This window comes from Tursiops truncatus, chromosome 3, assembly GCF_011762595.2.
Source record: "Tursiops truncatus isolate mTurTru1 chromosome 3, mTurTru1.mat.Y, whole genome shotgun sequence".
NCBI classification, from domain to species: Eukaryota; Metazoa; Chordata; class Mammalia; order Artiodactyla; family Delphinidae; genus Tursiops; species Tursiops truncatus.
Genome location: NC_047036.1, coordinates 63,629,840 through 63,656,183, shown reverse-complemented (window position 1 = coordinate 63,656,183; position 26,344 = coordinate 63,629,840). Strand labels below are relative to the sequence as shown.

The 26,344-nt window shown below is 38.2% G+C and overlaps 2 protein-coding genes across 8 annotated transcripts in view; one reads left to right on the top strand and one right to left on the bottom strand.

Moving 5' to 3' along the window:
- Positions 1 to 1,876, bottom strand: part of MSH3 (mutS homolog 3) — a 179,797-nt gene extending 177,921 nt beyond the window's left edge. For all 4 annotated transcript variants that reach the window (XM_019929750.3, XM_019929751.3, XM_073802256.1 and 1 more), the window contains exons 1-2: positions 1,637 to 1,876; positions 299 to 419 (exon numbers count right to left, since the gene is read on the bottom strand). In XM_019929750.3, the coding sequence (XP_019785309.1) occupies positions 299 to 419; positions 1,637 to 1,876 (361 nt within the window). The remainder of the gene's footprint in view (positions 1 to 298; positions 420 to 1,636) is intronic.
- On the top strand, positions 1,770 to 26,168 carry DHFR (dihydrofolate reductase). 4 transcript variants are annotated; one of them, XM_019929756.3, is made up of 6 exons: positions 1,770 to 1,907; positions 2,558 to 2,607; positions 5,043 to 5,148; positions 11,888 to 12,014; positions 16,895 to 17,010; positions 24,941 to 26,168. In XM_019929756.3, the coding sequence occupies exons 2-6, from the start codon at positions 2,583 to 2,585 to the stop codon at positions 25,017 to 25,019; spliced, it is 453 nt and encodes a 150-aa protein (XP_019785315.1). In that variant the 5' UTR covers positions 1,770 to 1,907; positions 2,558 to 2,582; the 3' UTR covers positions 25,020 to 26,168. The 4 variants fall into 4 exon arrangements, with proteins under 4 accessions (XP_019785315.1, XP_004312634.2, XP_019785312.1 ...); XM_004312586.4 differs by lacking the exon at positions 1,770 to 1,907 and adding an exon at positions 2,066 to 2,218; XM_019929753.3 differs by lacking the exon at positions 1,770 to 1,907 and adding an exon at positions 2,079 to 2,236.
- The last annotated feature ends 176 nt before the right edge of the window (positions 26,169 to 26,344 follow it).

Here is a 26,344-nt window from a genome sequence, read left to right as displayed (position 1 = left end):
TTTATAACAAGAACGTTTTACTTTTATAATCAAGACAAAAATTTGCTAGAGGGAATAAGAGAGAAAATTGGGAGAACTAAAGCCAAATTGCAGAACTCCATCTCTTACCTCCACTCCCCCAACCTCTTACCCACACCACCCCTTATGAAGGGGCTAGTCTACTCAAGCACAATGGAGACTTTTCTCCACAAAGGAAAAAATGGCCCAATACTCCAACAGTCTCCTCTGCCCTCAGGAGAATGTGAGAATATCAGAGTCATTACTTGTAAGAATGAAGAAAAATTGCCCCAGAACTCACCAGCGTTCCCAGACATTACTGAATCACTTCCTTCTTCCTTTTCTTGGACTTTCTTTGCTTTCTTTTTAACAGGCCCATCACTCTCCAGTGGTCTCTTCTTACTCCTATCGATTTCTGCAACCTATGTTAGAAAATGATATTATCTCTAATCTCAAAACTTGATGTATGCAAAATAATTTAAACCTTACTTCTGAATGACAGCAAAGTTCTTGCCATCCACCCTTCATAGAATCATCTGTTTAGAGTTATGGGTGAACTGTTTTACCATCTTCAAAGACAAGGTGGAGACTGGCAAGTCATGAGCCTCAGCACCTCAAGCCCTCCTAGAATTAGAACCAAGACTGCTACTTTTCTTCACTCGATCAGTCTTCCCCTATCTCAGATTATGAATCACCCTACTTACCTATGTTAAATAGAATACCTTTAAGAAAAAAACCTAATATTTAGAAAAGTTGAATTTAGACAGATAATTTAAAACAGTATCATTTTTGAAATGTTAATTGTCATTTAACTGTTTCACATTCAAACTTGATTTATGTTCACCACTGAAAATGCCACAAGATTATGGACTATATGCTGGCAGAAAACCTGTCAAAAACTTAAGTCCTTCACCAAATAACGTCTAAATGGTAGGCATAAAATAAAATCTTGGTGAATTCATGAAAATATAGGCTATGGTCAAAAAACAAAGACAGGAGAGGAACAATCATCTATGGAAGAAACATAAATGAAGGGAACAAGATTTTGAAGCAACAGGAAGCATACAACAACTAGCCATCACATCTGTATCATCTTAAGAAACTTTATCCACCCAAATTGTGTATCAGACTTTATAACCTGAACTACAAGGGGTACAGTCACCAGGGAACTGCACATGACTTTGACCCGTAAACGCTTGAAATACTAAGCAAGGCTGTTGCAGCCTTAAAAACTAGAGATTTAACGGCAGTTTTCGTCTAGTCAGCTAACCAAACACATACAAATAATAAATAATGCTCCTCTTCAACCCTCAATCCAGAAAAAAAAACGGGGGGGAGGGGAGAGAATGGAGATTAAAATATGTATCCTTTGACTCTAACCGCATCAGAATGAGCGGTCTGCCATTAAGAGCCGGTGTGACCTTAGCCTCAAATCTATTACCCCAAGTGTAATATTACCCTAAAATGTCTGAACTGCACCTAGGACGGATGCTGCCCTGCCTCTTCCCTCTTTCTCCTTCTTGAGCCCCGCCCCTTTCCCGCCTGGCCCAGCCATCTCGCATATTCTCGCGCACAGTCCCCGCCTCGTCCAGCTCCACCCACAAGCACCGCCCCCGGCCGTATGGTCGCGCCCACTCACCGATGGCCCCGCCCCGCCCTGGACCGAACCCACCACGTGTGGCGGCAACTGAGGCGGGAGAGTGGCCGCTAGGGGCGCTGCGGAGTCAGAGTCAGGATCCGCCTTCTCGGCTGTACCCGTTGCGGAGGAGGTGGATTTCAGGCTTCCCGTAGACTGGAAGAATCTGCTCAAAACCGCCTGCCTTGCAGGGCCTGGGCCGGCGGGAGCGGCGCCACCAGAGACCGGCTTCCGGCGCGACATCGCGGAGCACGCAGCCACAGCCCGGCAGCAGGTCGAGCTGGGAGCGCGAGCCCGCGGCCGCCGTTCCCAGGGCGTCTGCGGGCGCGAGCACGTCGCAACCCTGCAGTGCGCCGGGGCGGGGGGCGGGACGAGGGCGGGGTCTCGCCTGCACAAATAGGACTGAGGGGGCGGGGTGACCAAAATTTCGCGCCAAGCTGGCGGGTAATCCCCGTGGTCTGTGTGACGTGCTATCTTGGAAGTGTTTTCTGCTGCTATCATGGTTCGTCCGCTAAACTGCATTGTCGCTGTGTCCCAGAACATGGGCATCGGCAAGAACGGGGATCTGCCCTGGCCCCCGCTCAGGTACCTGCTGGGCCGGAGGTGGGTCGATTGTGTTGGATCGGAGCTTAATCGGGGCACCTGGGCCGGGCCGGGTCGACGCTGCGAAAAGAAGGGGTCGGACTCGTGACCTGAGTTGGCGGGAGGTAGGCTTAGACTTCCTTCCGCGTCAGGAGCCTGGCGGCTAGTTACTGATTTCCGTCCCGCTCCAGCTGCCCCGCTAGGCCTTTTCCCCCCGCGTCCTACCCCAGAGCAAAGTCCCAGTCCTGGAGGTCCCCCCAGCGCACCGTTTGTCGGGTGCGTTAGAGCTGAAGCCCACGGGATCCCATTCTGAGTAACTCCATGTGTTTCTCTAACTTGTAGGAATGAATACAGGTATTTCCAAAGAATGACTACAACCTCTTCAGTAGAAGGTAATGTGGGATTTTTAAGTGATTCAAATTTGCGAAGGGTCTTGCCTAAGGAAGCTTACCAGTGCAAATTTTACTTAAATTAAAAGTTTTTCATGTTAGTCTGGGACCTTTTGTCCTAACATAAATGAGGATGCAGTTCCCAAGATTCATTAAACATTTTTTTTTTAATTTCTTTGAAATTTTATGTGAGCGTGCGTACAACTCAGGTATTGGTCAAAATTGGAAGCTAGGTAGAGGCTTCTGTGGAGGTTAGCGCTGGCAAAGGAAACCAGAACAGGCCTTTGAAATAGCTGCTGGAAGAGATGATAGTGCCTGAATGGCAATGGAGAGGACAAAAGTCCAAAAAGCGGTTACAAGATACTCAATTTGGAGATTAGAAAGTTAAAGGTGATGCAGGAAGGCATCAAAGATGAACTCTCAGATTTTCAGTTTGAGAGTCTGGGTGACATGGAAAATAAAGGAGTGGGGAATAGTGTGCAGCTGTAATGATGATGATTTTAAAGTGCTTGTAGTATATCCGGGACAATTTCAGGCACGGGGAACTAGATGAATTGAGCCACTGGAGAGAAGAGGATAACCAAGGATAAGAATGTGGGCATGAGGGAGAAAAAACCTAAGAGACATGTGTGTTTATTCATTAGAGGAGGAATAGCAGAGTAAACAGGGAAACAGTAAATCAGAAAGGAGCAGATGCAGCATAACTATAACAGGACAGATAAAACGTACTTCAATTTGGCCCTTGAGTCACTAGTTGGAGACATGATGGCAAAAGCTTGAAGCTAAAAAATTGACATGAACCATGTGAATGAAGCACAACTACAGAATTGTGACATGAATCCCAAGTATGGCCTGCTAATAGGAAGAGCATCCCATGCCTGACCTGTTTGCTGGTTTTCAGTAAATATAGTATTACTTGGATAAATGAATGAAAGGGTACCAAGGATGTCTTGGCTTTTTTTTTTTAAACGCCTCCCTGTGTCCTTCACTCATCATCTCTACCTTAGTTGTTAGGTCAGGTCTGTGCCATATTCCTCATCAGAATTCCTCACCTATTAGCTCCATTATCTTTAATAGTTGATATCTCCTTATTGAACGCGTAAAACTCTGTCTTTGAAAATATAGTGCATATTGTATAAGGGTGCTCTGAATTACAGGGGGTTTTTTGTTTGTTCTTGGAGGAAAAAATTTTTTTCCAACACTTGGAGGTAATTGGTAAGAGTAGTGAAACAAAACCTGAAAAATGCTTAGTCTTACAACTTGCAGTTTGTAAATTTAGTGTTTTTGTTTAAATAAAATCAAACTAACGATGATTCTTTAAGAAAACAGATACAGGGACTTCCCTGGTGGCACAGTGGTTAAGAATCCGCCTGCCAATGCAGGGGACACGGGTTCGATCCCTGGTCCGGGAAGATCCCACATGCCACGGAGCAACTAAGCTCGTGCGCCACAACTACTGAATCCCGCAAGCCACAACTACTGAAGCCCATGCGCCTGGAGCCCGTGCTCCACAACAAGAGAAGCCACCGCAATGAGAAGCCTGTGCACTGCAACGAAGAGTAGCCCCCACTCACTGCGACTAGAGAAAGCCCACGCACAGCAACAAATACCCAACGCAGCCAAAAATAAATAAATAAATAAATTTTTTTAAAAAGTAATAAAACAAAACTACCTTAAAAAAAGAAAACATACATGCACTCCTTTTGATAGTCTATCAGAACATATCAAGAATCATAGAAATGAGTATGTTCCTTTGATCCAGATACCTGACTCCCAAGGGTTTTTTTCTCCTAAGTAATTAAACAAAAATGGAAGCTTTACATGTGTATAGTTTTTATAGAAGCGTTATACTTGAACTAGATGCACAGAGGCACAATTGATAATGTTTTAAGCTAATTGCATGGAATATTAAGCAGCTGTCTTTAAAAAAAATGACTAATTTAAATGTATAAAGTATGCAAATATGAATAATACTGTTATATCAGTTATTACAGTACATATTAGATGCTGAGTATTGTAAGTCTTCAATCGCCACAACAACTCTACAAGTAGGAACTAGCATTATCTCCGTTTTATAGATAAGGAAAATAAGACACAGGAGATAAACATGACTCGCCTAGTAGATGACAGAATACATTCAATTTGAGCACTTCAACCCAGAATCTTTGCTCTTAACTACTATAATATACATGACTACAGTTGATGAAAACTATATATTGGTTATAAGTTGGCTAAAGCCAAAGGAAGTAACAGTTACTAGACTTAGATAATGGATGACAAATGGTAAATTTTGATAAAGCTGTTTTAAATTTTAATTTTTTAAAGCAGATCCACTAGGTGTCCCTATGAGAATCATATCTATGCATATATGTATGAATATATAAAAATATATATGTATACTCCCAAAATATATTTATCTTTTGCGTGTGATTTTACAGGTAAACAGAATTTGGTGATTATGGGTAGGAAAACCTGGTTCTCCATTCCAGAGAAGAATCGACCATTAAAGGACAGAATTAATATAGTTCTCAGTAGAGAACTCAAGTAAGTACTGTACCATAAATTCACCACAAGAAAATCATGTTCCGTTTCTTATGGTAGAGGTCAGTATAGGACAAAATAAAATAGTATGAATGTAACTATGGATGAAGCTACTTAATATCATAAAGGTGATTACAGAAAATAAGCAGTTATTTATGCCATATGACAGTAACTTATTCTGTTACTCAAGTGACTGATTTCATCACCTTGACAAATTACATTAAATCTAACTATGGTAATAATAGATTTGCACGTTTCCTTGAACCATTATTCAGTAGACTTAAATATCAGTTATATAATGTAATTTAATAAACTTTTCTAGTTTCATGTAAAATCAAAATACATATATTATGGAACTTGCCAAACTTAAGTGGTTATCCCCTCTCTGTACCTAGCCCTAAATGCAATAAGATGTAAATTTTAGGCTTGGGCTAAAAACTGGTCCTAGTCTTGTGCCCTGTTATTTCTAGTTTACCACAACAGCCAAATAGTATTTTGTGCTTTTGTTCTTTACCCAGCATCTGAAGGTTAAAATTTTCAAAGTTTTGAAATGGAAGCATTTCCTAGGAATTCTAGGGAGTGTCTCTAGTTGGCCTGGGGGAGGAATTTTCCTGTTTACCAATTTAACATTAGGTAACATAGTTCTGGATGCCTGGAAATGCCCTGGGGACTTGGCAGGGTGAGGAGGGGGAAGCAGTTAAGGTAAAAGCATTAAGACTCATCATCAAGTCAACTCCAGTGCTTTACCTTCACCAAGGCTTCCATGGCATTTACTCTACATGTAGTGCAAACTGATTGCTATTTTGTTTCTTTTTGTTATTTTTTACATTGGTCCCAGCCCACTAAAATAACTTCTGGAACCCCAAGGGGTTTTACAGGAGTTTACTGTGGGGGGGGAGAGGGGAGCCTGAATTATACCATAAGGGAAGGTTTAGGACTGGCATGCTAATTATTCTCTCTTAAACTAATAATATAATCACACAAAAAATGCAGCATCCTGGGGCACTGCTTGCTTAATAACGGTGGTCATAGTATTCCTTTCCCATGTGTATTATTAGGGTTCACCCAGAGCAGCAGAACCAGTAGAAGATAGATAGATAGATAAAAGAATTTTATTGCAAGGAATTCCACAGTTGTGGGGCTGGGTAGGCAAGTCCAGATACCTGTAGGGCAGGCCATCAGGAAGGGCAGGGAGGAGCTCTGCAGAAGGGGCTGAAGCTGCTGCCCGCTGGTGAAATTTCTTCTTCAAGGAAGCCTCAGATCTGTTCTTAAGGCCTTTCAACCCCTTGAATTAGGTCCACCCAGATAAAAGTCATTTAATTATCAGCTTTAATCACATCTGCAAAATACCTTCACAGCAACACCTAGATTAGTGTCTAAATAACAGTACTATAGCCTAGGCAAGTGAACACCTGAAGACTATCCAACCACGGAAGGAAAAACACTACACAGCTGTAGCCTAAGGGGACTCAGGCTTATATAGATTTTCTCCTAAATCCCTCCTAGAATGGTATAGGTTAAAAACCTGGAAGAAAGTATACCAGAATATTTCACTGATTGCCTTTGGGTGATGGGGAATATGTTGATGTGCATCTTGCCATCTGCCCCGATCTTCATGCTGTTCTCTTTCTCCTGGTTGCTAGGATATTCTGATTATATCTTTACTTCATAGAATCCAAATTCACAGACCGTATTGCCATTCCCAGAGACTCTTTAATAACATATTCTTGAATACTACTCAAGTTTATTTATGGCCAGCTTGAGCTAAAACAAACATAAAGAAATCTCAGTGGGGTAGATGTTCAGTTGGGCCAGCATTATCTCCTCAAATGATGAGTCTTATTTCTTCTTTATGACCCCCCTATGGTGTATGTAATTGGATTCAGTTGTTTCTTATGTATTTATATGTAACATTTGTTGGTGCATTTCACTTTTTTTTTTTAAGGCAGAGAGAAAATTTAAAATCTTTATCACCAAGCACACCAAGGAAATAGGGATACCAGTTAGAGAAAAAAATTAGAGTTATTTTTTGTCCTTCCTTCTGCTTCCCTACTTGCTGGTCAGTTCCACACATATCCTGAGCACCTGCTATGTGCCAGGCACTGCTAGGTCCTAAATAAAAGGGGGGAGATACATACATGTAAATCTCTTGCTCATGCAAGCTTTTAGAGATATTCAATTTTTCACCACCACCCCACAATGTAAAAAGAAACTGAATCCTCAAAGTAATCCAAAAATTTGCTGCCAGATACTAGTCATTTTGCATAACTGTTCCCTTAATAAGGTATAGGAAAAATGCCTTTCTAAAGCTTTCTAGACAACCAAGTTGTGGCTTTAAAAGAAATATTATGCAGCCACATTTGGAAAACAGGCATTTTCTCAAAATGTTAAACATAGAATCATCATATGACCCAGCAATTCCACTCTTTGGTATATAACCAAGAGAAATGAAAACATGATTACATAAAAACTTGTACACAAATGTTCATAGCAGCATCATTCATAGTAGCCAAAAAGTGGAAACATCCCAAATGTCCATCAGCTGATAAATGGATAAACAAAATGTGCTACATCCATGCAATGCAATATTATTCCACAATAAAAGGAATGAAGTACTGATATATGCTACAACATGAATAAGCTTTAAAGTCTTTGGAACCAAAAACCAAATTAAGAAATTTTACTGCAATGCTGCAGCTTTGGCAGCATCTTTAGAAAATCCAAAATTGCCTGCATGATATAAGATGTTGTAAACTGTCTTCAGTCCATGAAGTTGTCTAACATTTCATGGCAGAATAATTTTTTATGGTCGTGCTATCATATTCTCCACAGTGATTAAAACTTTCTTCTCTTCATAAAGCTTCAGTTCTCTCCCCACCACTCACATACTTGGTGTAGCAAAGACTTAGCAACCTGGCTTCTAATACCTGTTCTGGCACCTATTAACCTTGAGCCTTGCTGAACCTCAACTTTCTTACCTACTGAATGGGATTAATGACAACTTCTTAGGGTGATTTTGAGGGTTAATTAATATTTTATACGTTAAATTTCTGGCACACAGAGGGTACCCTACAGATATCAGGTCCTACTCCCCCAGTCCTTGCTATTTTACCAAAATTACATAATTTTGTAGCTTATTGAAAATACTAATATTAATGAGATCACAATGGACAGGCTCATGATCTTATTTCCACCTTAACGTATCACTTTGTTCTTCCTTCCCTCAATCTTGAGACAGAAAAATCCCCTGCTTTTAAAATCAATTCCTTCCCCCGCCTCCACTGTTTTATTCTAGACTCCATTTTGTTTCTGTCCTCAGGACCTTGCTCTATTATACTGCCCTTTAGTATTTTAAACCTCACCACAGATTACTTTTCTTCTCTCAGTTTTCCTGGAGCTTTCTTGTGTTAAATAACCTTAATGTAAGCCTCAATAATATTTATAGTGGCCTGTCACTTCTGTGTTTTGCTCATACTTTTACCTCCTTCAAGACTCAGCTAAGGGATCAGACTCCAAAGAGAATTCTTCCTGTCACCCCAGCCAGATGATGCACAACCTCTGTGCCCATCTAGCATCCTCCACACATCCCCAGTGCATGTCCTTTTCACTTTTATGGGCACTGCTGAGCTATTTCTTTGCCTGCCATCACAATCTTTTTGGTACAGGAAGTGCTTTTTTTTTTAAATCTCTATTTCAAGCACCTGGCATATCTCCTAGCAAAGTAGGGGTTCCAGAATTTTCATGGAATAAATGGTCTGTAGTCAGTTTATAAAAATAGAATCATCCCACATAACAACACTTTGTAACCTGCCTTTTCCCCACTCAATATATTAAAAGATTAATTTCTATAAATATTTTTAGTGGCCGCATAGTATTCAATTATGAGGATGAAGCATATTTGAATCAATGTTTAATAGTTAGAAATCACATTTTTAAAGACTGAGTATTAAAGGTCTTAAAGTGAACATACTTCTGAATTCTGGTTAAGATGTGATTCTAGCCTAGGGTTTTTCTTTTTAACTGTTTTCCCAACAGTCCTCAGGGAAATTGGGGCAGAATTCTATCTGCCATCCTCTTTCATCAGGCACAATGGAAAGGATAATGTTTATATAATACCCCAGAGTAATCAAATGAGGCAGCTCAAGGCCGGAAAACACTGGTCTGAGGGCTCTGCCTAAACTAGGCCACACCATCTGAGGCCTGAGGGAACCAGAATCTAACACCTTTGTAGCCCATGACCACCAGTTGAAAGCCTATTGTCTGAATAAGAAGTGCCCCTCAGGCCCCAAGGTCAGGCTGCTGGAACTCAAATCCTAGGTCCACCATTTCCTAGCTGTGTGACTATTGGCAACCTAATCCCTCAACCTCAACATCCTCATCTGTAAAAAGGGATAATAGTACCTACATGGGACTGCTGGCAACATTAAATGGTATGATGAGTATAAAGCACTGCCTGACCCTACTACTTGTCAGAGCAAGTAGGCACTCAATAAATGTTAGATATTTTCTTTGTAATACAGCTATCCATCAGGTAGAAAGCAGCCTCCCTTGAATAGGGCTTTTAAGGAAAGGGATGGAAGTATCACTGGAGTGCCTGCTATGTGCATTATCTCTTTTAATCTTCATGCCAACCCTCAGGGAATTCAAGATTCTGGGTAACGAGCAAAATATCAAGCATGGCCACACACTTCTTGATGTAGAGTGTGTGTGCTACCACATACCAACTGTCCTTTGTAAGGGAATCCAATCTGGATCGGATTGAGATAATTATAGAAAGAAAATTTAGCAATGAAATAAGTAACAATATTGAGTGCTTGCCATATGGTATTTATTGTGTTAGTTTCTAGGATTTGTGCTGTGAAGAGGCTGATGAACCATTGGCTCAAATTTTTGCTAATTTTCTGCCCATCTAGGGTCAAGTGTTTCTTGTGAAACATTTCTATACCACTAAGTAGCAATACTGTGCTGAAGCATTTCCTCCATGTCTTTGTTATATCTAAAATCTGAAACAAATCCTTAATCTGTTCTTTGTTTTCCTTTTTAGACTCACTGCAAAAGGGCAAAGAAGTAGTCTTTACCTTAATCCCTTGAATCATTCTCAAGCCATTGTTCCACAGTCTTCACAAAAAGATTGTCCCCTTTCTTTGAAGTCCACACCAACCACGTATACCACCTTCTAAATCATTTTGCCGTAATCCACCTACTTCTAGAATACCTCTTCCGGTTTTCCTTGTATGTCAGTTCCTAAATCACCAATTTACATCCTACCTTAACTCCTGTCAGCAGTCCTGATTTAAACATCCTCAGTTACTAAAACCATCTTGACTCTTTCAAAGTCATTGTAAACTTGGTTTATTAACTAGACTGTCTTCTCCCCCCAACTCCAAATCTGTTTCTTCTAAATTCAGTTCTCCCCTCGAATGGCCTGGTCCATCCTAGTCACTGCAACTGCCCTGATACCTTTGGGGATCCCTTGGCTCCTTTAGCTTCACCCTAGCCTCCGTGTCTTCTTCCAGCTTTGAATCAAAATACATTCTTTGTGCTATCTTAACTCCTTGAGAGATGACAAAGAGCGAAGTAAGTCAAATAGATATCAAGAAGGTGAGAAAGGAGGCAGCAAAGAGAATGAGTAGTCCCCATTAGCTCTTAGTTAATCATTGTTAGAACTACTAGTTCAAAGGCAATTACATTATTTTTTTAAAGCATCAGTCTAAGAACTTGACATTGAATTGTAATTTCTGTTGTGTCTAATTACTCTGAAAGCCAATTCTGCATGTTTCTTCATTTATAAAGGGAATTGCAAACTCTCACCAAAATAACATTTTTGGAGGTTGGGAGAGACTGAGCTAATCAATATAAACAATAAATTAATTGACTTTTCCCCTTTGGGATTTTTAATTACAAAAGTAATAACATGCTCATTTTTTGATAATTCATTTATTTCTATATTGTTTGAAACATGAGAATCCTTTCCCCACACCCCAAAGGTAACCACTTGTTAACAGTTTGAATATCATTCCAAACTAAAGTCACTCAAACATATCACTCTTTTTCCAACATTTTATCTGAAGACTGTCAAGCCTATAGAAAGAATTTTACAGTAAACACCTGTATACCCACAACATAGATTCTACCACATAGATTATTTTATACTATGCTTGTTTTATCATCCATCCAACCATCCATCAGTCTTGTTATTTTTATGCTTTTCCAAGTAAACTGCAGACATTAGTATATTTTCCCCTAAATAATTCATTATATATCTCATTAACTAGAGTTTAATATTACTTTACTGTTTTTTCTTTTGAAATAAATATTATGTACAATGAAATGTACAAGTCTTACATGTACATTTGCTATATTTTAACAAATATATGCACCTATGTAACCCCATATCAAAGATATAGGACATTACTGTCACTCCCAGAAAGCTGCCTCAAGCCCCTTCCCAGTGAATCTTTACCCCATCCCTCCAGAAACAACTACTATTGTGATTTTTTTTCCACCACAAATATCATGCAGTATCACAAGTGGTTCTGTTTTTCATTCATTGTAGACCATACATACACAAATGTGGGTTGCATTATTGGCCATGGGCCATACTGATGTTAAATGCTTTTTATTGAAAGGTTTCATATTTATGATGCTTTTAATTTTATAATTACTGCCTCCTAGTCAGATTATTTGACTAGTATGAATGGGGTTTATAGAAATTACGTGTAATTCTTTCTTGTAATCTCAGGGAACCTCCACAGGGAGCTCATTTTCTTGCCAAAAGTCTGGATGGTGCCTTAAAACTTATTGAGCAACCAGAATTAACAAATACAGTGGACATGGTCTGGATAGTGGGAGGCAGTTCTGTTTATAAGGTAAGTAACGTTATCTGTGACTATAAGGAAATAGTCTACCCTCTTTCTTTCAGCTTCCCTGCCATCTCAACTTTAAAAGATTAAGCCATGAGCAAAGGAAGCACGTTATTTCTCCTGGAAGTTAGACATATTGCCAATTTGCACTATTCATTTTTTGATACTATCATACAAACTAAATGAAAAGTAAGTTTTTAGGTCTGTACCAGTCTATTTTCAATTCAAAATAGTTGATGTTTCCAATTTTAAAAACATTCTAAATCCTTCCTGAGAATTGTACTTGCACTGCATTGTCTTCTCCTCCCTGGATGTGCCTAAATACACTAAGCTATCATCTTTTCCTCAAGGATAAATATTATGTCCCTTACTGAGGAAAGGCTCTGTTGAGATACACTGACTAGATGTATGTGAACTTGTTCAAAGCACAAGACTTGCCCTCAACAATTTTCATATAACGTGAGGGTAGGGGGTAAGTGTTACATGATTTCGTATCATAAGAGAAGACACTGTGTTAAATAGAAAATATTCCTTTTTCTTGATACCAGATGACTTCCAGCTTTAAACATTTTTGAGGATAATAAATAGAATTTTATAACTCTTTTATAACACTGAGGAAAGATTACATTTATGGAGAGGAAAAATCAGCCCCTACCCTTTGTGGCTTGTCATAATATATGAACACAAATTATTTTAGAAAGAAGTATACCAGGATCCTAGGTGGCATTATAAAAACTCTATTTCTTGGGTTCCTGTTTCTACAATCTTTAACATTCTCCATTTGTAATAGGGGGAAAATGGACATTTTCCTTTGATCTTTTCAGCCAAGAATGAATTTCTAAGAAAATAAGTTGTTTATTTTGCTGAGTGCCGATCACATCTTGAATGATTCAATACCATAGTCACTTGAAAATGTATTCTTTAAACAATATAAGTACTTAAATACATTTATATAATTTGATATATCTGTACTTATATAAATAATAAAGTAGAATCTGTAGGTTTTTGCATTATCCGCCTCACACCACATTGACTTACAGAACATTTGGGACTACCAGCCTGTTTTTGTAAATAAGGTTTCAATGGAACACAACCATGCCCATTGGTTTAGTGTAGTTTATGGCTGCTTTTGCCTACAAAGGTAAGAAACCATATGGCCCACAAAGCCTAAAATGTTTACCATCTGACCCTGTTCAGAAAAGGTGGGCCAGGATTATTTGGCCTGAGGCAAACCAGCAATGGAGCCTACAGGCCCTTTGGTGGGCCTAATGGTGGACTCTTGGAGGGCTCACACCAAGGAGTACTTCCCAGAACTTCTGCTGCCAGTGTCCTTGTCCCCGCAGTGAGCCCCAGCTGCCCCCCGCCTCTGCAGGAGCATTCCAGCACTAGTAGCCGTGTGGCTGACAGGGTCTTGGTGCTCCGGCCGGGAGTCAGGCCAGAGCCTCTGAGGTGGGAGAGCCGAGACTGACATTGGTCTACCAGAGACCTCCCGGCCCCATGTAATATCAAATGGCGATAGCTCTCCCAGAGATCTCCAACTCAACACTAAGACTCAGCTCAACTCAACGACCAACAGGCTACAGTGCAGGATACCCTATGCCAAACAACTAGCAAGACAGGAACATGACACCACCCATTAGCAGAGAGGCTGCCTAAAATCATATAAGTTCACAGACACTGCAAAATACACCACTGGACGTGGTCGTGCCCACTAGAAAGACAAGATCCAGCCTCATCCACCAGAACACAGGCACCAGTCCCCTCCACCAGGAAGCCTACAACCCACTGAACCAACCTTAGCCACTGGGGACAGACACCAAAAACAATAGGAACTATAAGCCTGCAGCCTGCGAAAAGGAGACCGCAAACACAGTAAGTTAAGCAAAATGAAAAGACAGAGAAACATACAGCAGATGAAGGAGCAAGGTAAAAACCCACCAGACCAAACAAATGAAGAGGAAATAGGCAGTCTACCTGAAAAAGAATTCAGAGTAATGACAGTAAAGATGATCCAAAATCTTGGAAATAGAATGGAAAAAATACAAGAAACATTTAACAAGGACCTAGAAGAATTAAAGAGCAAACAAATAATGATGAACAACACAAATATTGAAATTTAAAATTCTCTAAAAGGAATCAATAGCAGAATAACTGAGGCAGAAGAACAGATGAGTGACCTGGAAGATAAAATAGTGGAAATAACTACTGCAGAGCAGAATAAAGAAAAAAGAATGAAAAGAACTGACAGTCTCACAGACCTCTGGGACAACATTAAATGCACCAACATTCAAATTATAGGGGTCCCAGAAGAAGAAGAGAAAAAGAAAGCGTCTGAGAAAATATCTGAAGAGATGAAAACTTCCCTAACATGGGAAAGGAAATAGTCAATCAAGTCCAGGAAGTGCAGAGAGTCCCATACTGGATAAATCCAAGGAGAAACACGCCAAGACACATATTAATCAGACTATCAAAAATTAAATGCAAAGGGCTTCCCTGGTGGCGCAGTGGTTGAGAGTCCGCCTGCCGATGCAGGGGACACGGGTTCATGCCCCGATCCGGGAAGATCCAACATGCCACGGAGCGGCTGGGCCCGTAAGCCATGGCTACTGAGCCTGTGCATCCGGAGCCTGTGCTCCGCAACAGGAGAGGCCACAACAGTGAGAGGTCCACGTACAGCAAAAAAAAAAAATTAAATCCAAAGAAAAAATATTAAAAGCAGCAAGGGAAAAGCAACAAATAACATAGAAGGGAATCCCCATAAGGTTAACAGCTAATCTTTCAGCAGAAGCTGCAAGCCAGAAGGGAGTGGCAGGACATATTTAAAGTGATGAAAGGGAAAAACCTACAACCAAGATTACTCTACCCACCAAGGATCTCATTCAGAGTCAATGGAGAAATTAAAACCTTTACAGACAAGCAAAAGTTAAGAGAATTCAGCACCACCAAACCAGCTTTACAACAAATGCTAAAGGAACTTCTCTAGGCAGGAAACACAAGAGAAGGAAAACAAACCCAAAACAGTTAAGTAAATGGTAATAGGAATATACATATCAACGACTACCTTAAATGTAAATGGATTAAATGCTCCAACCAAAAGACAGACTGGCTGAATAGAAACAAAAACAAGAACTGTATATATGCTGTCTACAAGAGACCCACTTCAGACCTAGGGACACATACAGAATGATAGCAAGGGGATGGAAAAAGGTATTCCATGCAAATGGAAATCAAAAGAAAGCTGGAGTAGCAATTCTCATATCAGATAAAATAGACTTTAAAATAAAGACTATTAAAGAGACAAGGACACTACATAATGATCAAGGGATCAATCAATGAAGAAGTTATGACAATTGTAAATATTTATGCACCCAACATAGGAACATCTCAATACATAAGGCAAATGCTAACAGGCATAAAAGGGGAAATCAACACAATATAGTAACAGTAGAGGACTTTAACACCCCACTTTCACCAATGGACAGATCATCCAAAATGAAAATAAATAAGGAAATACATATGCTAACACATTTATATGGAATCTAAAAAAGAAAAAAAAAAACGGTTCTTAAGAACCATGGAGCAGGACAGGAATAAAGACGCAGATGTAGAGAATGGACTTGAGGACACGGGGAGGGGGAAGGGTAAGCTGGGACGAAGTGAGAGAGTGGCATGGACATATATACACTACCAAATGTAAAATAGATAGCTAGTGGGAAGCAGCCGCATAGCACAGGGAGATCAGCTGGGTGCTTTGTGTCCACCTAGAGCAGTGGGATAGGGAGGGTGAGAGGAAGATGCAAGAGGGAGGAGATATGGGGGTATATATATATGTATAGCTGATTCACTTTGTTATACAGCAGAAACTAACACAGCATTGTAAAGCAATTATACTCCTATAAAGATGTTAAAAAAAGAAAAAGAAAAGTTGGGCCATATATCATTAACTTTGATACAGATCTTCAAATGCTGCTGTGATTAGTCCCTTCAATTTTTCTAATTTTTGGTATAGTAAGAATTGGTAGAATACTGATTTGATCGGGGCAAGAGAATAAATGATTTAATGTAAGCCATAGGATTGAAAATAAAAAGTAAAATTTGTTCTATGCCCTTTGTATGGAATTTTAAGGATTACACACAGTTGAATTTATATGTATATGTGTTTTTGTTTTGTTTCAAAAGCTATTTCAAAATCAAGAGTTATTGCTTTCTTAGAGTTGCAGTTGGGACTCCTGACTTTGTATTCGAATTTTAAGATATTTGTTCCAGGGCAGTTTTTTTTCTGTATAAACTATCAATAGTACTATAGGCAGTAATAGAAAAGTCATTAACAATATAATGCCAAATGCAATCATTAGCAACAAAAGACAGAATAAATTACCTACTAGCATTGTAACTATCTGCTGAGAAACTGAGGCATTAAATTTTATGTATATGTACTAAGCATGTCCTTGGGATTTTCATTAGTCAAGGTCTCATGAAATTACTATCCTATCCATATATACATATGTAAATTTTTCTGTGAAGGGTAACTAGATAATTTGGGGTTTTTAATTCTTAAACAACAACCAAAGATAAAAGACAAAATTGAATGCTTAAAATGAAAAAAAGAGTTCATGTAAGCAAACTAGAGCCCAGAGTATGTTTGAACTCACCCTTGTAATTATTGATAAATGATTAGGGCCATTCCCAACTAAGTCATACTTTGCAGGGTCCCAAACTAAAGAATAGGATAATTAAATAGCATGCTTTGGAGGTAACAAGATATGTAGCATGTCTCTAATACCTAGTACAAACTTCAGTATGTAATTAAAGCAAAAATATTAGAGTTTCTATAACTTTTGACACAGATAAATAAGGAAATTAATGCCTTTTGTTTTATTTCAAAGGAAGCCATGAACAAGCCAGGCCATCTTAGACTATTTGTGACAAGGATCATGCAGGAATTTGAAAGTGACACATTTTTTCCAGAAATTGATTTGGAAAAATATAAACTTATCCCAGAGTAAGTAAAATGTTATTCATTGGTCTGAAGCACCTTTGGCTTTCCTGCTTAAGAATTATAGAAAAGAGAATGTCTCTTCAGATTGAATTCGAAGTAGCAATGTGTTTTATAGACAAAAACTATAGGAATTTTTGGATATGTTTTAATGTTGAAGACTTGGGAATGTTCAGGTTTTAATGACTTCACTGAAATCTAGAGAATAGGCATTAGTTCATTCTGTAAGATCAGTGCTTATTTAGCATCAGACTTTGTCTTAGGCATTGGGGATAGTGTTTACCAAGACAGAAGATGTCACTATTCTCCAGGAGATTACATCGTTTATAGTAGAGGAGGAGGGTGGCAAATAATAGATAAACATCCAAAGAGTCGCTGTGTGGTAAATTGAAATACTGTGATGTGGTAGATACTGTGTAGTCTGAGAAGTCCTCTCTGAAGAGTGATGTCTACACCAGATCTAAATGGCAAGAAGCCAGCCACACAAAGGGCTGAGGAGAGCATTCCAGAAACCAGAAGTAGCTAGCACAGAGAACTGAGGGCAGAAAGAAGCCTGGCGTGTTCCCTGAACCTGAAAGCCATGGTGGGCATTGTGAGCGAGGGGGAGACCAAGAGAGATCAGACCCAGGGCAGGTTTAGAGGGTTCTGAATAGAGAGTAGTACTCTTCTGTTTATGGCCAATGGGCTGGAGGAGGCAAGAGTGAAGCAGGGAGACCAGTTACAGTAGTTCAGGTGAAAGATGAAGGAACTAACTTAGTGGTGGAGGTGGAAGAAGATGTTACACTTGATTTACTCTGTAGTTTACTTTGATTTTAGCATGAAACTGTCTGCTTTTGAAAACATTTTAGTTTAAAAGCGCTTTTCAGCTGTTGGCTATGCAGAGTAGAAGATTAATTATATCAACACTTTTAGACTAGCTCTTAACACATTCTTTCAAACACTCAGTTGAAAACAGTCATTCTTTGAGTGCAAGTTTGATTTTGGAAATACCTCCTAAAAGCAGCATTCAGAGCCAAGTCTGAATAAATGGATGGCCAAGCTTTAGAATAAAGTATATTACTTTACAGAGTAATATAGGTAATGGTCTCAAGTCAAATGAAGTTGGTGACTGATTTTCTTGGGCTCTTAACTAGGTCTAAGGAAAACTGGAAATTCTAAGAACTCTAAAAAGTTTCTAAACAGCTAAAGTACAGGCTTTTGCTTATAGTCTCCAAAGGTGACTACTTAGAAAAATCACATTGATTTCATATATATATATATATTTTTTTTTTAAATCAGCTGTTTCTTTGTCCCACCTTATTTTCTCTTGTACCGCTTAGATGGCTGATTCTCACATTATGTGGCTATTGATCTCTGCTATCCCTCATTTCTTTCCTTTCTTTTTGCTACTAACAAAAAGAATAGATTGTGTGAATCAGCTTCATATTAAATACCTTTGTAAACCCTGTCACTCTCGATTAGACCTCTTTCCAAAGCTATGACCCTTCAAGATCCTTGATAACTTAAAACAAATACAATTCTGGCTCTTTGACTCTTAGAAAAGAAAATATTAACATCTCCTGAGAAATGATTCACACATCTCAACATTCACCCATTCGAAGTATATAATTCAATGGTTTTAGTATATTCAGAGTTGTGCAGCCATCACCACAATCTTAAGTTCAGAACATTTTCACCATCCAAAAAGAACCGCTGTACACATTAGCAGTCGCTCTCCATTCCCTTCCCCTGCTGGCTCTAGGAACCACTAAATCTATTTTCTATCTCTATAGATATGCCTATTCTGGATATTTCATGTTAACAGAATCATATAATATGAAGTCCTTCTTGGAATTGGCTTCTTTCATGGAATTGGCTTCTTTCACTTAGCATACTGTTTTCAAGGTCATCCACGTTGTAATATGCATCAGTACTTCATGCCAAAAAGAATTCCATTGTGTAGATTTACTACATTATATATATCCATTCACCAATTAGTAGACATTTGATTTATTTCCACTTTTTGGTTAATGTAATGCTGTTTTGAACATTCATGTACAAGTTTTTGTGGGGATTTATATTTTCATTCCTCTTGGGTATAATCTGGGAGAAGAATCACTGGGTCATATAGTTTAACATTTTGAGGAACTGCTGAACTTTTGATAACGTGACTGTACCATTTTACAGTCCCACCAGCAACATACGAAGGTTCCAGTTTCTCTATATCCTTGTCAACACTTGTTATTGTCTGCCTTTTTGGTTATAGCTATCCTAGTAGGGATGAGGTGGTATCTCATTGTGGTTTTGATTTGCATTTCCCTAATGACTAATGATGTTGAACATCTTTTCAGGTGCTTATTTGAGATTTATATACTGTATCTTCTTTGGAAAAATACCAATTCACATCCTTTGCCCATTTTTAAAATTTGGTTATTTATCTTTCTATTACTGAGTTTTAAGAGTTCTTTGAATATTCTGGTACAAGTCCTTTATCAGATATATGAGTTGAAAATATTTTCTCCTATTATCTGAGTTGTCTTTTCACTTTCCTGATTGACTTTCACTTTTCCTAATCATTTACAGCACAAAGGTTTTTAATTTTTATGTAGTCCAATTTTTCTATTTTTTTCTTTTGTCGATTTTCCTTTTGGTTTCATACCTAAGAAACCATTACCTAATCCAAGCTCACAGAGATTTTTTTCCTGTGTTTTCTTCTAAGAGTTTTATAGTTTTAACTCTTAAGTCTATGATCTGTTTGATTTAATTTATATATGCTATAAGGAAGAGGTCCAAGTTCATTCTTCGGTAAGCAGCACACTAGTTGTCCTAGCACTATTTGTTGAAAAGACTGTTCTTTTCCCCAACTGAATTGTCTTAGCACCTCTGTGTAAAATCTATTGACCATAAATGTGAGGGTTTATTTCTGGACACTCGGTTCTATTCCACTGATCTACATGTGTATCTTTATGCCAGAACCACACTGTCTTGATTACTGCAGCCGTGTAATAACTTTTGTGATCAGGAAGTACTAGTCTTCCAACTTTGTTGTTCTTTGTTGTTTTGACTACTCTATGTTCCTTGCATTTCCACATGAATTTTATGATCAGCTTGTCAATTTCTGCCAAAAAGCAAGCTAGGATTTTGATAGATTGCCCTGTATCTGTAAATTACTTTGGAGAGTATTGCCATCACATCAGTATTAACTGCCAAATCATGAACATTTGATGTCTTTTCAACTTATTGAGATCTTCCTTAATTTCTTTCAGCAATGTTTTGTAGCTTTCAGTGTACAAACCTTGCACTTCATTGTTAAATTTATTCTTAAATATTTTGTTCTTTTTGATACTATTGTAAATCAAATTGTTTCTTAATTTTATTTTCAGATTGTTCATTGCTAATATATAGAAATACAATTGATTTTTGTTTATGGAGCTTGTATCCTGTAACCTCACTGAACTCATTTATTCTGCTTGTAAATGGATTCCTTCAGATTTTCTAGATACCAAATATATCATTTGCAAATAGAGATAGTTTTACTTCTTCCTTTCTAATCTGGATGTTGTTTATTTCTTTTTCTTGCCTAATTGTCCTGGCTAGAACCTCCAGTATGATGTTCAATAGAAATGGCAAGAGCAGGCATCCTTGTCTTGTTCCTGATCTTAGAGAGAAAGCATCCATTAAATACGATGTTAGCTGTGGGTCTTTCATACATGCCCTTTATCACACTGAGGAAGATCTCTTCTATTTCTAAATCATTGAGTGTTTTTATCATGAAGGAGTATTGGGTTTTGTCAAATACTTTTTTTTTGAGTCTCTTGAGATAATCATGTGGTTTTTGTCATTAATAAGACAAAATATATAATTAATACTTAATATGCTATCAATATGGTATATTACATCAGTTGATTTTTCTGTTAAACCCATCTGGCATTTTTGAGATAAATCCTACTTGGTAGTAATGTATAATCCTTTTTATATGCTGCTGAATTCCATTTGCTAATATTTTTGGGGGATTTTTACATTTATATTCATAAGGATATTGGTATACTGGTCCGTAGGTTTTTTTTGGTAACGTCTTCATCTAGTTTTGCTATCAGGATAGTGCTAGCCTCACAGAATGAGTTGGGAAGTGTTCTCTCCTCTTCTACATTTTAGAAGAGTTTGTGAAGGACTGGTATTAATTCTTCTTTAAATGTCTGAGAAATTTTTAATGGTGAATAGACTGAGATAGGAAATTGCTATCCAAAGCCAAAATTCAAAGAAATTGCTCCAAAATGGACATTCTAAACAAGGCTATGGAAGAAAACAAAAAGTCCTTTCTTCCACTGCAGCACGTCATAGTCATCTGTACTTTCAAGCCTGTAGCAACGTAGTAACAGCCTCTTTAACATGGGATGGAGGGAATCCCCTAAGGGATAAGGGAGATATGAAGTAGTATAAATCCTTCATGAAATAGAGAAAAAGGAAACCTCTGAAGCAAAGAGAATATGCTTTGTCCCTGGACATCTGTAACACTGCTCAATTCTGGAGCTTTCTTTCCAAATCTCTCTACATTGGGCAACTTAGAATTGCTCCCTACTGTCCAGAAATGAGTTCTGATCATTCTTTACTCCCCTTCATTCTTTCCCCACAGCTACCCACTTTGTTTAGTCTTCCATTATCCCTATCCTAGGTCTCTTGTGGTTACATAGGTTTCAGTTCAAACACAGTATCTTTTATTAACACCAACTTCCTGGTAATAAAAGCACCAGTATAATGAAATAAAAATGAAAGAGGACTACTGTGAAGAAAGAAGAGAATAAATTAAAATGTAGATGAAGCCACAAGTGGTAGGAGTCTAAAAGCAGAATATTAATGAAGTAAGATGGTTTTACTTTGTGTCTCCCTTTTTCTCCCAGTGGGTCATTGTCAATGCAATCATTTTTTTTGACAGCACCATGCCAGCCTGTCCATTAATCTGCCCTTATTCATCTTTCCTGGAAGAAGTCTTTCTGTCTCAGACTATTTCACACTAGGATCCAACCAAACCATCAGAGCAAAATATTTTATAGCAGCAGTTTTCCCACTTAATGAGCCCCAAACAGACTTCTCCTTCTAGGTAACAACCTTTCATGTGACCATGTAGTCAAATAGGATTGAAGACCAGAGGAGGCCTTTGAGGCAATAATTGGCTCCAGAGCTGGGACAGATGCCCCTCACCAGTAGACACTTGAAGTAGGATTTAGATGGGTTGACGTTTCCTCTTCTGTTCCCATTATTTCTTGACTGTCCAACAGGATCCTGGCATATTTGTCCATATTATTTGTGGATCCCTCTCCTCCTGAGCTTGTGCTTCCTATAGAGTCATCATTTTTAGTTATGATTTGGTTCTTATGGATACCTGTTCCAGGAACTCTGTTTACCTCTATTTTAGACCTTCCATCAAATCATCTCTGCATTATTCTCATGCTCCTTTGTCAGTTCAGATCTTATGATTATTTGTATTCATTTGCTTCTTTAATGCTTGAAGATTCTAGAAAAGACCATCTATCTGGGTGGTTCATAATAAATAGGTGGTATTTCCAAATCCTGTTAGACTTAAACTTGGAGTTCAAAGGTTGCTCTTAGACAGTTTGTTCTTCCGAAAAGTTTGGAATTATGATTATGAGGTAGTTATCATTATTAAAACAGACTGAATATGTGAATATTGTGGAAAGTAAAATTAATCTTAAGCAGAATTCAATTTTCGTTTCACAGAGAAAATAAACATTATTACCATGACTAGTGACCATATCTAGCCCATAGCATAGTTATTTCTAAATCATTATTATTCATGGTTTTAGAAATAGCTTTGATTTGATACTTTGCTTTTATCTTGTTAGCTGACAATCTTGATACTCTTGAGAATTTTACACACACACACAAATGTAAATGTTGCTTTTGGTGACTCATCTAAGAAAGTAAAATTGTGGTTTAAAGTTGGCCTAGTAAAATCATTTCTTTAAACAAAGAAAAAACTATGTTGCTACTAAAACAGTAGAACAGAAACAGCTTAGGAAATGGTTAGTAAATACAAACATACCTTCTTCCTCTGAAATATATTCTCCTTTTTTTTCTTACATATTATTATGCTATTGTTATTTCATGTTTCTAATTATATATTTTTTCAAAATGGCGTAATCTCTAATTGGTCAACAAAAGGTTAATTCCTATTATTACTCAGCATTCTGTTGGGTATCATAAGAGACTTAAATTTGTTTTCTATGTTATCTCTGCCTACGATGAGGTTAGAAAATAGTTAGGGGGACAAAACAAACTAATATCATTAATGGGTAACATTTGCAGAGCACTTAATATATCAGGCACAGTGCTAAATTCTCTATAAGGATGAAGACTTTTTATTGATAGCTAAGTGTCACACAGCAGAACCAGGTTCAAACACAAGCCTGACTAAAGCAAGTCTTCCTGACCCCTCACCTCCAGCACAGTGGATACAGCCAGCACAAGCCTACAGAAGTGCACCAAGATTAGGGTAGTGGACAAGAGTGGTCAGAACAGCCTTCAGTGGAAGACCCGGGTTTGGGGGTTTTTTTGTTGGGGGGGGGGCAGTGGTGTTCAATGAAAAATAATTTTTTTGTTGTCATAAGAACACAGCATGAGATCTACTCTCAACAAATGCTTAAGTGTACAATACACTATTTTAAACTGTAGGCTCAGCGTTACACAGAAGATCTCCAGAACTTGCTCATCTTGCTGAAACTTTATATACCCTTTGAACAGCTACTCCCTGTTTCCTCCTTCCCTCAACCCCTGTGAACTACCCTTCTACTCTCTGTTTCTATGAATTTGACCCTTGTAGATTTCTCATATAAGTAGAATCATGCAGTATTTGTCCTTCTGTGACTGACTTATTCCACTTAGCATAACGTCCTCCAAGTTCATCCATGTTGCTGCATATGGCAGGACTGCCTTGTTTTTTGAAGGCTGAATAATATTCCATTGTATGTATACATATTTTCTTTATATATTCATCTGTCACTGTAGTTTCCATATCTTGGCTATTGTGGATCATGCTGCAGTAAACATGGAAGTGCAAATATCACTACAAAAGATAAGTGTTGGCGAGGATGTGGAGAAATTGGCACTCTTGTACATTGTTGGTAGAAATGTAAAATGATGCAGCCACTATGAAAAATAGTATGATGTTTCCTCAAATTACTAACAGTAGAACTACCATGTGATCCAGCAATCCCACGTCTAAGTATATACCCAAAGGAGGGCCTGGGTTTTGACTTAGAAGCTGAAGGAAACACACACCTAAGTGAGTGTTAGGAGTAGAAAAGATCAGATAAACAGTGATTCTAGTAAAGGATATGAAATAAGCCACACAGTGGGGAATTAGAGCAGTGTGGCGTCCACTGAGTAAACAAATCAAGAATCCCCGGGCTTCCCTGGTGGCGCAGTGGTTGAGAGTCCACCTGCCGATGCAGGGGACATGGGTTCGTGCCCCAGTCCAGGAAGATCCCACATGCCGCGGAGGAGCTGGGCCCGTGGCCATGGCCGCTGAGCCTGTGCATCTGGAGCCTGTGCTCCGCAACGGGAGAGGCCACAACAGTGAGAGGCCCGCGTACAGCAAAAAAAAAAAAAGAATCCCCATGCACCACACACAACTTCAGTTCCACTCTAACAGCTAAAGGTTGTGCTTTACTTTTTCTTTGCTCACACAAGAGATTTGATACCAAATGTAAGACTTGCAAAAAGTTCTTAAGAAATTTCATATTAGCTGGGTGACAAGAGTGGGAACATAAAAGAGAAACTGCTAACAGTGGTTAGTTTGGGGGAGAAAAACTAGGAGTTAGAAGGAAAGGAAGAATTATACTTTTTATTTTCTAACTTTCTGTAGTTTGAAATTTTTCTTACTATTTGCATGTGTAGTGTATTTGCATAATATTTAATTATACATCTTTTTCTTTTACAGATATCCAGGTGTTCCTTCTGATGTCCAGGAGGAGAAAGGCATTAAGTACAAATTTGAAGTATATGAAAAGAACAATTAATGTGAAAGTGTTTTCTGATCTATTTCAAGCCTCCTCCTCCCGCAGCAAAATTATGTATTTTTTGTTGTAGATACTTTTGTTGACTTTAGATCTATGGATAATTATTTCTAAGCAAAGTACTTTTATTCCCCATTAATCTTAACTAGACTGTATCAGATACCATCTGTGAAACATTTCTTGCTGTAACTTCCTGAATGCCCATCAAGAGTCAAGAATAGGTAACCAGCACCTGCCTAGGGTAGAATATCTACCAAGACAGCCCAAAGTAGGAGAGTGCCCCGGTAGCATGAACTGAAACTAGAGCCTATATATAGCGCTAGGAGCTAGGTAGATGGGTCCAAAGGTCAGAAATGGATTATAAACAGAAGAGCTAGCATTCAGTTATTTAAATTAGATCAAAAGAGGGACTGTGAATTACTTTATATCACACTTCTGAAAAACATTCCCTTCACTTAGACTAGGAGTCAGTAAGTTGAAAAATCCAGGATATTCCACAGGGATAGTAAAGAGGCAGGTACGAGACTACCTTTTCAGTGGTTGAAGGAGAAGGTTTGAGACCTTAAAAAACTTTGTTCCTGATCTTCAGTGAGATTGCATGGGATGCTACAATGATAGAACAAGAATTGGCTGCTCTTTACAAAAAAGAATCTAATATCAAACATAATATCTAAAATTAAAAATTCAAAGAGGTAATAAATTGAGAATAAATATTGCTAGAAACCAAAATTAGTAAGTTAGAAACTAAACTTCACAGAATTAAAAAATCAAAATTAAAACATGTTTTACCCATCACGTTAGCAAAGATTTAGATTAAGTATCCAAAAAAAATAGCATTTTCTGCCTTATAAATTGGTACAACCTTTTTAGAGTGTAAGTTAGCAATATCAATTAAAATTCAAAATATTCTGGGTTTGGACCCAGAACTTCCACTTCTAGAAATTAATCCTGAACAAAGATACGGACCCAAGAGTATTTGTTGCAACTTTTTTTTTCAAACTTAGAAACAGCCCAAATGTTGATTAATACGAAATAACTAACCAATATGTCTATAGAATGTAACATCTGCAGCAGTTAAAAAGAATGAAGTACTGACAGAAAAATGCCAAAAATTGCTAAATAAAAGAAGCAAATTGTGTATAATACTCAAAACGTTTAATAAGTGTTCATGTGTGGGAAAAAGCGTGCTGCAAACTGTTGACAGTATCAAAGTTGGGAGTGTTATTTTCTGCATTAGGTATGTCTGTTGTGATTAGATTTTTTATAGCATTATGTACTTATTTTCATGAAAAACTACTTAAAATGATAAATTGAGCCCTTTACTCTTA